We start from the raw sequence: 12,985 nt of genomic DNA on the forward strand, positions 1-12,985 counted from the left end.
TATAATGCAAGTATCCCCCCACCCCACCTCCAATAAATCTAATCTTCCTGTGAAAAGTTATTCATTTAGTTCTAAAAAATAAAAATAACATAATAGTAGAACTTGGAGTGGTTGGTAAAGTTCACCAAAATTACAAACTGCTTAAGGATAACAACAGTATCTGAGTGGATGCTCATGTTTGTTACGCTGATAACGAGTCACAATGATGACTACAGCATTCGGATCAAAGGAGGTTCATGTGTGGCTCCACAGTCCCCAGCTTTTTCTTTTACTACTAGGACACCATAGGTTACACCTTCAAACTTGGTGGATATCTCTCTGCCCCAGAAGGCTAACCTATCAGGACCTGATTCCACGCCTAGAATCTTTAAGTCAGACCCCACATCCTTCAGATAAACACCCTTCCAGAAGCTCATGCAACATAGTTTGTCAAAGCCTAGTTAAACCCACTACTGACAATCATTTCAAAGATTGGATGCTAATAAACAATGATAACCAGACTTTTGGATAGCTCAACAAAGTCTGATAGATTACACAATCTGAAAGAAAAATCTCAACACAGCTTAATTTTAAACTTGGCTACATTTATTATATCCATACATTTACTTTACTCAGAGACGCTCTGCAATTAAAATGGAACATGATTTATTGCATGTACTATGGCTACAAGATATAACTTTCTAATAATGTTATTAAATGCAATTCTTTGCTCTCTGTAGTTCAGCATATCAAGAGGCAAATATTAAGTGACTCAAAACATAGAAAATGTTTGATGCTTCTATTGTTATATTCACTTTTAAAAGAGCAACATGTTAGATACAAGTAGCTCACAGCAACCTAACTTATCACTGAGTTGTGTTTTACACTCAATTGTATTGATTGACTTATATATCAATACATTTTAGGCATCCATCATTACATTTTCATATATAATGTATACATCACCTAAAATGCCCAATCAAATTAAAGGAAATCTAGGTTTGGATTAGATTGGCAGTTAGTTAGATTAGGTTAGATTGGAAGTTACCAGAACTTTATCTCATTTATTTAGCTAATATCCTTGCAAAGGAATAGTTAGCTTTGTTATGTGGCCAGCCTATATTTCTTTTGTAAAGAAACTCAATGGTCAGTAAATAATATTCTTAACTCACCAAGACTAAAGAGTATGAGAAATTTCAGGCACACAAACTCCTGTCGATCCACTTGCAGGGAATGTAGCAGAATGACTAGTTCCTGTGCCCTAAGAACTAGATTGTTCAGTGTGGATCCAGCTTGGGCTGCAATTGCTGACAGTTCAATCTGAAAAAAAGAAAAAAATACATGTAGTACAAACCAAATCTCCCGCTTTATAAGGGCTAAAGTATATTTTATTGTCTGTATTTTCCTTGGGTTTTTGGGATGCCTTGGGCCTCATTTACTAATGTAAATTAACAAACACAGAGATGAATTGTTATCATAAGCTTGCATTGTGGGTTCACATGATCAAATCATTTACTTCTGCGCAACGCAATATGGTGCACTCCAAGTTTGCTGTGCATGTGTGTGCCATGGTATGCAAAAGAATATAACATGTCCAAGAAAATTCTGGTAAAATAAAGAAAAAGACAGTGTATGCATGGTCAATGGCAGGGACACCTGTACTCCACTGTTTGCTCTGCTAACCTACATAAATGGCAGCCAAATGACCAACTGAAGGTATACAGTGCTTTTACAAGGCAGTAGCTTAGTGTTGTCAGCCACTTGCAGGAAATGTTGATACTGGCAGAATCACCAGGTTAGAAACAGGTGCACAAAAAATTGATACTGAAAACTTTACACAGGGAGGAATTTTGTCAAACATATTTAAAAGTTGGGTTTAAATACATTTTAGGAGGCAGCAGCCTATGAAATGTAGGTATGCACATTTCCTGTGACCACAACAGACTGATCTACGCATGCCTACTGTAACAACATGCACGATGGCATTTTTACTTTATAAATAAAAAAAATTGCTGAAATATCAGTAAGCACTTTTCCTGAATTAAATATGCATTCAATATGCATTTCATTTATATAGACCCAAGAAAAAATGCATTTTTATTTAGGATGTGCCACCACCAGCACGCTTGATAGTAAATTGCAATTATAAACCCTGTTGCAGGTGAGCACATATCCACCTGTGTGGTGTATTACCAAAACTAGAAATGATCATGTGTTAGTAACCATATCCTTCCACTTTGTTTAAAACAATTACCTTTTTGGTTTGGGGAAAAAAAATCAAACAATACTCAACAATTTTTAGAGAACTAGAATTAGATTACCATTGGAGAGATATGTATTAGCATTCATTTTTTAGAAGGCTTTTGCATTACGAGAGTCTGATTAATTTTACAGACAACATAAAATCTTCCCCTCTTTTAAAATGTATATAATTATATTTTTCAGATTTAACATTTCTATAGTTGCTTAACAAAAGGGGAATTTCACTCCTATTTGTCTATGAAATGTCATATTATTAATAATAAATCACATGCAACTGTCAGGCATCTGCAAGTTATTTCTGCCCAAGCAAAATTCTAGTGAAAGAAATGTTTATGGATATTGTTTTTGCTTAAAAGTGGGCAGTTTACCTTTTTAAATACTCATACATTAGCATCTGAAAAAAAAATAGTAGTATTAAGACAATAAAACATTTGTTAAAACAATTAAAAGTAATTAAAACATCTGGGGTGTCTAGGATGTGACAGGGTGACAGGGGGTAATGTTGTGGAAAGGGAGCATCCAGGATGGTAGTGTGCCCCCTTAGGTTGGTATGGCGTGGGCCCCTGAGTTATTACAAAGGAAAGATGGTAATTTTGTATATTGTGGGAGGTATTTGGTTGAATAACACTGGGGAACAATTTTGAACAAATTTTTTGTTGACTTAAGCTTGACTTTTTAAGCTATAGGTATGCAGATTCTGAAAGTGCAGTTATTTTTTTTCCATCACGTCAGGTTTTTTTTCTACTGGTTATAATATTGTAATTACTGTAGCGTGGATTTGTATGGGCTATTCATTTACACGCAAGACAGTGTGGTCAGAGGTTGTGCAATGCTCTACATAGGGAATAAGCAAAATGTATTTTTCTACGTATTTCCTTTCTTGCAAATCATGTCTGGCTCTGCTGTTTCCTGGTCATAAGTGCCTAAACAACCCTGATTCATTTTGTTATATCTGTAGCAATTTCACTATTCCCAGTCAAAGGGCGAACATCAGCACATTTGTAGAGCAAGCAAGGCATATTTCAAAGTTAAACTTGTTGATCAAGATAAGTCTTGGCCCCCAATAAGGTGTGCAAACAGTGAGTCAAGGGTTTACAGATGTGGACAAAGGGAACATGTGATAAAATGCCATTTGGTATACTTATGGTTTGGGGAGAGCCAAGAGATAATTTCAGTGACTGTTACTTTTGTATAGTAAAAACTTCAGGATATAACAAGAAACATAAATGTAACATAGAGTATCCTAGTCTATCATTGGCTATATGCCCAGTGGTTCATTCAGATGAAATCCCAGTGCCGGTTTTCGTTACACTACCATCTCTTGAAGAACATGATTATGGTGATGAACTAGGTGAAAACAATGATGAAGAGTTTGAAATTAAAGATGACTCTGTTCGTAAGGGATTGGATCAGCATGAGTTGAGTGATTTGGCTAGTGATTTGGGACTATCGAAGAAGACTTCAGAGCTCCTAGCATCAAGACTGCATGAGAAAAACTTACTTGAAAAAGGCACAAAGGTATAGTACTTTTGAACAAGAGAAATTGCATTTCTGCAGTACTTTAGAACTGACAGTGGCTTTGTGTATTGCCATAACATACCTGAATTAATTGAGGAATTGAGAATTTGAATCTATAACTCAACTGAATGGCGACTATTAATCAAAGCGGAGCTTAAAGTGTGTCCTCCTTCACATCGGCAATATATTTGGGTCAGTCCCAATTGTCCATTCAGTTTCTCTTTGTGAGGAATATGCAGACATAAAGAGAGTCATTGAGTTGTTGCAATATCACCAACACCTTTGGGTCATCTGTGTTGACCTTAAAATGGTATGCTTCCTTCTTGGTCAGCAACGCGGATACACCAAGTATCTCCTGTTATCTGTGCATGTGGGACAGCAGAGCTTGTGAGAGGCATTAGGTGGAAAGGAATTGGCCTCCAAGATCTGCCATAAAACTAGATGAACCAAACATTCCTGCCTCTGCACATGAAACTGGGTCTGATGAAGCAGTTTGTTAAAGCTTTGCCAACTGAGGGAGATTGTTTCAGGTACCTCATTTTGGCATTTCCTAGCCTGTAATTTGGTGTGCTTTATGTTCCACAGATTTGGCAGCTCATCATAGATAATTTCATCAGACAATGTCAGAAGTCAAAAGGAATGCATGGTTATCATTCAAAGCCATTGTCAAGGACGTTCTTGGAAACACAAGAGCAAATAATTACACAGAAATTGTCCAGAAACTCTTGCTACAAAATGCTTGGTTGCAATATGAGCATCAAGGTGCATTTTCTGTATAGCCATCTTTCTAACTTCCCAGGAAAACCAGGGTGCAGTCAGTGATGAGCAAGGTGAACAATTCCACCAAGATTTGAAGGTCCTGGAAGGACTGTATCAAGGTAGATGGGATGTACATATGATGGCTGACTATTGTTGGAGCATCCAGCGAGATTGTCCCACCTCGAACACTCCAGGAAAAGCTATTAGTGAAAATTTTTACCTTAACAGCGTACCCGATTAATTTTCAAATATTTTACTGTAAAGAAAATGTCATAGAGTAACAATAAATCCTTTGTATGAACAAAAGAAATTTAAATAAACAGTACATTCAAGTTAATATTTCATTATTTTTTTCATTGTATGTAAAATTTGTATGTTTTTTGACAAAAATGAAGGGTACCCCCAATCGTAAAAACTGGGTGTGATAGCAAAAAAACTGGGTCATTTCTGGATTCACCACCCAAAAATTAGTACAAAATAAGTGTAAGATCTAATTTAACAAAAAATGCGTTCCCCAATTAAATGTATTATGTTATTTATTATGTTAATGGGGGTGTTAATATTTATATATGGTATGTTATTTTGCAGAGTTGTAAACTATTCAGGGTTATTTATGGGTATTTACAAATGTTTAATTTTTAATAAATATTTATTTTGTTAATAAATGGGTGCTTGCCATCCAATTTTAAGTCCACTAAGTTGTAAGGGTGGTCACGCAATGGTGACCTGAGTCAGCAGGATCCCGGAGCTCTCTGCCACTGAGATTTCAAGTCTGCCCGCACTGCAAAAGCCTGTTACCGGCACAGATTTAAACGTCAGATTGCGTTTTTGCAGGAAACGCATTTCAGGCATGATCAGATTCAGAGGATGACTGATAGACATTTTCAAACGATATATCACAGCACCTCAGCTGACTCCAAATCAAAAGGTGTATGTGTTCTCTTTCATAAATCTCTGCAGTGGTCTCTTTTAGCAGTCAGATCTGACCCTGACGGTAGATCCCTACTGATGAAAGGTTTGATTGATGCCCAAAATTCACTTTTGTGAACACATATTCACCAAATACCAACCAGATTTGTTTCTTGGAAACTATTCTTGAAGAGGTCGAGGGATTCACTGAAGGCACCTTGGTCATAGGAGGGGATTTTAACTTTGCTCTCTCTCCCCGCCTAGATGTATCTAGAGGCACCTTAGTCCTGTCTTTTGCTGCCCTTCGTAGAGTCAAACGGTTACTTCATACATTTCAAATAGTACATTTTATTCAGCAATGCATAAGTCTTACTCACGGATTGACTTTTTCCTAATCCCTCACCACATGATCCCCACAGTGGTGTCATCCACTATTGGTAAAGTATCGGTGTCAGATCATGCACCTGTTTCTCTGACTGCAATCCACACCTAGACCCCCCAAGGCATATTTCTGTAGAATAAACAAATCGCTTTTGGAACCAGCTGAGGTGCGTGCTAAAATTAAATCTGAACTGCGCTCCTTTTTTGAGATTAATCAGTCATCTGTATCTCACCCTATGTCGGTATGGGAAGCGCATAGGTGCTATATCTGGGGTCTTTTTGTGCAACAAGGACATAAAGACAAAAAAGAGAGGAAAGCTAAGTTATTCAGCTATTTTCAGAACTACACAATCTAGAGGGTACTTATAAGAGACATCAAACCTCTGATACAGAGCAGCAGAATACACTTTTCTGGAAGAGAATTAGCGATACATACTGTTTCAAGTTGAAATATTTACTCACCAAGTGCAGGGGCTATTATTACGAGCACTCTAATAAGTGTGGTAAGGCTCTGCCCAGAGCATTGAGAGAAAAGAGAGCTAGATCATTAACTCAAAGTATATCTGTAAATGGTCATCCAAAATGTTCTACTCCAGATATAGCAAAATCCTTCCAGACCTTTTATGAAAATTTATAAAATTTAAATAAAGGTCAAGCTGCCATGCCGGCATCAGATGAGGAAGATCTTATTCGCAGGTATTTGCAGTCCTCTGGTTTACCTACTCTACCAGAGGAGTTAGTGCAATAACTGTCCGGGTTTATGTCCAAAGCAGCGTCCGGTAAGGCTGCTGGGCCGGATGGCCTAATGAATAAATACTACAAAAATTTCTGCCATGTTTATCTACCCACTTCTTGAAAGCCTTTAAAACTTTGACACAGGGATTAGCTCTACCTAGAGATACCTTCTCTGACCATGTGTCTGTTATTCTTAAACCTGGGAAGGACCCGAACAAATGTAGTAGCTATCGACCCATTTCCCTCCTTAACTGCAACCTTAAATTGTTTGGCAGTATAATAGCCACCCGCCTCACTCCAATGCCTCAGTCCATTATTCACCCGGACCAGCAAGGGTTCCTACTGGGGCGAGAAGTGGGAGACAACACAATTGGGACCCTAAATTTGATTAATTTCACAAGATCCCGCCACATACCTGCACAATTTCACAGGGTAGACTGGGACTTTTTGTCCCTGACGCTGACCCATGTGGGACTCCCTCCTCCTCTGGACTGATGGATCCTAGCTCTGTATTCAGCCCCCACGGCCCAAATTAAAGTGAATGGATTTCTCTCGAAGTCATTACTGATCAGTAATAGAACAATGTATAGTAATCTCTCCGTTGAGTGCGGAATAACACTAACATAAAATGGGTGACAGTGCATAGAAATTAGCACAAAGTGGCAGCCTATGCTGATGACTTGCTGTAATATATTACCTCACCATCCCTTCATCACATCCCTTCCTAACTTACTGACTGAGTTCTCCACATATGCCAAATTGTCCAACTATAAAATAGTCTCCAAAAATCAGAGGCATTATCTATTTCTCTTTCACACAAGTTTATCGAAGAAATAGTGTCCTTTTTTCCTTTTAAATGGGCCAACATGGCTATCACCTACTTAGGGACTCAAATCCCTGCCGACCTCTCACTTTTAGTTAATTTACATTTTTTACCATTACTGAATTCAATTAGAAGAGATGTAGAACAGTGGAGACAGCTTACCCTCTCCTGGTTCGGCCGGTGTAATGTCCTCAAAATGAACGTGATGCCTCGATTGCTATACTTATTGCAAACTTTGCCAGTTCGTTTGCCTCAGAGGTTACTCTATAGGTTTCGAGGAGATTTTTTAGGTTTTGTTTAAGGAGGGGACATCCACCGGTTACACAAGGAGATCCTCTGTCTACCCAAGTTACAAGGAGGATGGCATTTCCTGACTCGATTGTTTACCAAGAGGCAGTACATTTGGCAAGGCTAATAGATTGGTGCAGGCACAAGATGCAAAAGCCTTGGGTTGCTCTAGAGCATACAATGCTGACTATCCCACTAGATGGGCTACCATGGCTGCCACCAGAGTTGTCGGCAGCTGGACACACACATTCACTCATAGGCCTAACATTAAGGGTAGTCAGGAAATACCTCAATCTAGAACAGCTGCAGGTTTATCCATCACCCCTATCCCCAGTGATTGGTCATCCCCAATTCCAACCGGGACTCTCCGACCAGGTGTTTGTGCGTGGAGGGAAAAAGGAATATTCAGAGCGCACCGCTTTGTACTTAATTCGAGCTGGGTGGCTGCAGAAAAATTACAATCAGACAACTCCTTGCCCCCATTAGGACCCTGGAGAACCTTTCAGGTACAGTCCTTTTTGAACTCCCTCCCGCCCCCCCCCCAATTTGTACGGATGCCATCTATCTTAGAGTCCACTTGTTCTGGTGAGGGGACGCTGCAAGGTACATTGTCTTTTGCGCATCAGTTGTTATTGAAGAGTTAGCTTCACCCTCATTGCCATTTATTGTTAAATGGGAAAGGGATTTATGCGTAACTTTCTCTCCAGAACAACAGGTACATCTTTTATATTTTGGGCACAAAGTGTCAATTAGTAATGCCTACCAGGAATTGAGCTACAAACTGTTGACTAGATGGTATAGGGTACCAGCTCTTCTGGCCAAACTCTATCCACAAGCAAGTGATCAGTGCTGGAGGTGTATGTCTGTGGTGAGTACTCTGCTTCACGTATTCTGGGAATGCCCTTTGTTGACTCTTTTTTGGTCGCGAGTGGCAGACTTAATTCAGGAACTCACTGGGGTATCACATTGGATGTCTTGGTTTTTCTTTGTTGCTTTGTTGCTCAATGTTTCTTTAATATGTATGCTCACCTAGTTGCGAAATAAAAAATAAAGTATATAAAAAAAAAGGATGTGGGAGGAGGTTGGCAAGTTGGGGGGAAGTGAAAAGGTGATGTAAAGTAAAAGTGTGTGTGTGTATGGGGGGGGGCAAAGGTCCGAACTACCCTAGTCATGGTATATTTTTCTCTTTTTGACAGTGTAAACACTGGGATATTATGGCTGCTGTGGGTATGGTTAAATGCACTTTTCACTTGATCATATCAATTAATATAGCACATTGTGTTCATTAGGACATAGATTTAGTGTTTTGAGGCAGAAGGCAGGAATTCTTTAAAATGGACAAAAATATTTAATGGACAACTTTAATTTAAGAACAGTTAACCTAAATGTTTTTCTCCCTGCCCTGAGCAAACCTCCCACCTCAACTCTAAAGTCAGGTAGATACCTAATGTGGGGCCTCTGGGAGCCACACAACCTTTCTGCAGAATGTTCTCTATCCCAGCCCATTTCCTGTTCATCCCCAAAGAAAGGCTTAGAATTGTATAACTTCCCATTGAAATAAATAGAGATTTGCTACAGATGCACAGCAAGCCAGAAAAATTTTCTGTAGAAAATTTTTGTTAACTAAAGTCATAAATCAAGGTGTTCTGTGGAATCTAGACAGGCAATTAGCAGCTTTGGGAGAGGTTCAAGAGTGCAAGAGGGAACATTTTTTAACATGTGTACTTAATAGTTAAGTGTACTAATAGTTAATGCATCTTAATAATGTATATACTTGAGTTTAAACAGTGATTTTCTATTGTTACTGTTGTTTTTGAAAATGCCTTTAGAAAATTAATCTTAGTTTATACTCATGCCCCACCACTAGATGGCGCTGTGTCCACATGTAACATGTATAAAAAACTTTTGCAATATGAGACATTGGGCCTGATTTATTAAAGAGGATATACTTTCATCAGTGAAGCTGGGTGATCCAGCAAACCTGTAATGGAAGTAATTTGCTATTTATTAGCAAGTGATTTCAATCATTGACCAGATCCATTCCAGATTTGTTGGATCACCCAGCTTCACTCATAATAGTGTATCCTCTCCAGCCTTGGAGAGCTTTAATAAATCAGGCCCATTATCAGTTTATTTTGGTATGCACCTCGCATGAGGACAAAGTACCATTCACTGGTGGCTAACATTAATGCACAAAAGATCACTTAAGAGCAGGGGACCCATCAGAACCAACTCAAAGGTACAGAATACTTTAACTTGTAAAAAAAGTGAGAAAAGAAAAACAGACTGAGCCCATGTGATTTTTATGTTTTACCCCTTAAAATACGTGTTTTAAAATACCACACCATGGATAAATTTATTCACATTTCTGTTTAATATTGTTGGGAATGTTAGCAGTGATGATAGACCGTTTGACACAGTTAAATTTCTGTCCTAAAATAAATTCAGATATTTCAGTGTTTGATACCTGTTCCTATTTATCAAAGAAGACCGTTTGGTACAGGTGCATTTTTGCCCGAATAAGTAAAAGATGAGCGGTAGACCCAGGGAAAGGCATGGCAGGGGCATAGTCCGCCACTGTGGGACAGCAGCAGCAAACTGTTGGGAGGCAGCAGCAAAAGTTGTCAAACAGGTCAGAGATGTGTGCGGAGCACCAGTACGCTGGTAGATGTATTGAGAGGGCGGAATACAATCATACAGCCACGTCATGTGGAGAGGATTGTGGACTGGGTCTCAGGGGCCTTAAGTGCAGCAGGCTTTTCTTCTGCAGCAGCAGAAGGAACCAGCACAGCCGTGACAGGAGCAAACACAGGAGTTAACGTGGCTAATGTGCTTGTCAGTGCGAAGTTCAAAGCAGGAGACAGACTTTGAGACCCTTGGAAAATGTGGACAGGACTGGCTGGGCAAGGGTTTTGGATCAGTGGCTGCATTTGCAGAGGTTGGCTTAGATGAAAATGAGGATAATGATGACCGTGATGTCACCTGGGAACCCCGGTGCATGTAAGGGCTAGCAGTAGTTCCAAAACAGACGTAGAAGAAAGGCAGCAGCAGCAAAATACTGGGGATGGAAGGGGCTGTCAATCTGTCTCATGTGAGTCCCAAAGAAGAGACAGAGGAGTGGCCACAAGCGGGGGAACAGTCAGTGACGATGTGACCATGGGGGAGGTGGAGCTGGAGAAGATGCAGGGCACCCAGCAGAAGCTAAGACAGGCAAAGAAAAAGAGCAGCAGAGTGGTTGCATGCACCTCTCCAGTGTGGTCCTTTTTCACGCTGAAAGACGATGACGAGTGCGTAGCAATCTGCATCCTGTGCCACAGGCAAATCCGCAGGGGACAAGCCGGATAACATTTGGGTACAACATCCCTGCTTTCCCTTATGTGCAAGAACCACAAACCAAGGTGGGAGCAGTACTTGAGTTCTCTTGAAGGAGGTGTAACCACGTCATCCTCTCTTCTTCCACCTCCATTGACTCCTTCTCCACCTCCATCTGTCATTGCTACTCTGTCTCAGGAGGTTGGTGCCAGCCAGACTTCTAGCGGCGAGGAAATATCAGCTTCTGCCTGCAGGTTTTGTGGCATCAGACGACGTTTGTCGCCGCAAGATGGGTACTCCAGTGACCCCTTCAGCTCTCCTAGCTCCCAGTTCCTTCAGCCCTCTAGGCCCAACCAACAAATAAGAGTAATCAACCTCAATTCGCATCTAGCCAAACTATTGGCCTTGCAGCTACTACTGTACAGCATTGTGGACTGGGCGCCCTTCCGTTACCTGATGGCTCGTGCCGAGCGGCGGTGGAATATACCAAGCAGGCATTACTTCTCCCGCACAGCTGTACCCAGTTTACATGGACATGTAATGGATAACATCTCCCGGGCATTGACATTCTCGGTGTCTAGCCAAATTCATGTCTCCATGGACAGCCCAACAACCAGGCATGGAGTGGAACGCTACCTATCCTTCACTGCTCACTGGGTGGCCTTTCATAGTTTGGTGGGCGGTAGTCTGCAAGAGGCATTACAGCACCTGGTACCTGCCCTGAGGGGTGTGGTGGGAAAGCATGGGCCACCCCAGTCCCCCCCTCCTCCTCCTGCATTCCTTCTACCGTCAACCCCTCTCTTTTCAACACTCCAGACCAGCAGCGGAGGACACTGTGGTTAAGCTGGCATGCCACTACAACTCCCTCAAGCACACGCGTTGCCAGGCAGTACTAAAACTGGTGTCCTTGGGGTCAAAAAGTCACACCGCCAGAGAACTCTTGTTCGCTTTGCACAGAGAGGTTAAGGCTTGACTGACACCCTCTCGGCTCATAATAGGCAACATAGTGTGCGACAACGGGGCAACCTTGTGGCCGCGCTGCACATGGGCCGCGTAATAAATGAGGCCAACAGAGCCACCGCATAGACTGATTTGTGACACTGTGAACAGATGGAACTCCACCCTGCACTTGCCCCAGCATCTGTGTGAGCATAAGCTAGCTATCCGCCATTACTTGGTCAGCGTGGTGCATGGAGGCAGTGGGGCCCTTGGTACAGCCACATAACTGAGCTATCTTACCAGTGACCAGTGGGTGCAGATGAAGACGCTGTGCAAGGTACTGGCCCCCTTTGAGCAGGCCACAAACTTGAGTCAGGAGCGGTCAAGCTGGAACAACGTCATACCCATCATCTTTCTGCTTTATAATACCCTGTGGGGCCTGATGGAAAGTGGTGATGGGAGAGGAGGGGAAGAAAGGGCAGAGGAAGATGAGGGTGACTATATACTCCATACAGTACAGCCAGCGTCAAGAGGAACAAGAAGGGACACTGGCGAGCATCAGGAGTTCCAAGAGGAGGAGGAGAAAGATGATTATGATGATGATAAGGAAGACCATGTTGGGGCTGCTGGACAGAACCCGTCTAACCCGCATTTGTGCTGTCACGCCCCAGGCATTGTGCAGGCGATGTAACAACAGGAACTGCTGCAGGAGGTGGGTGATGAGGAGGAAGATGTTTTGGCGCCTACCTAGGGACAGGAGAAGGATAAGCCCAAGGAACCCCTCTTTTTTATGTTTGTCCACATGTTGAGATGCCTACCGAGGGACCTCCAAATTTGCAGCATCAACTAGGATGATTACTGGCTGGCCACCCTCCTGGATCACCGCTAAAAAGACAAGATGTCAAAGTTTCTACCCAACCATGCGCAAGAGAATAAGAAGGTGACCTGCCTGAGCAGACTACTATGCGACCGGCTGTGTGAGGAGTTCGGCGCACGACATTCCACTGCCTCCACCATATCCTCCTGTAGTGGAAGCAGCAGTAGTGGCAGCAAGCCGTACACATCCAAAAGTCTAGGCCA

At 41.6% G+C, this 12,985-nt stretch overlaps 1 protein-coding gene across 2 annotated transcripts in view; it reads right to left on the reverse strand.

The window, feature by feature from the left end:
* NR5A1 (nuclear receptor subfamily 5 group A member 1) overlaps positions 1 to 12,985 on the reverse strand; it is a 123,679-nt gene that overhangs the window by 17,273 nt on the left and 93,421 nt on the right. For both annotated transcript variants that reach the window (XM_072429712.1, XM_072429711.1), the window contains one exon: positions 1,152 to 1,299. In XM_072429712.1, the coding sequence (XP_072285813.1) occupies positions 1,152 to 1,299 (148 nt within the window). The remainder of the gene's footprint in view (positions 1 to 1,151; positions 1,300 to 12,985) is intronic.

This window comes from Pyxicephalus adspersus, chromosome Z (genome assembly GCF_032062135.1).
Source record: "Pyxicephalus adspersus chromosome Z, UCB_Pads_2.0, whole genome shotgun sequence".
NCBI lineage: Eukaryota > Metazoa > Chordata > Amphibia > Anura > Pyxicephalidae > Pyxicephalus > Pyxicephalus adspersus.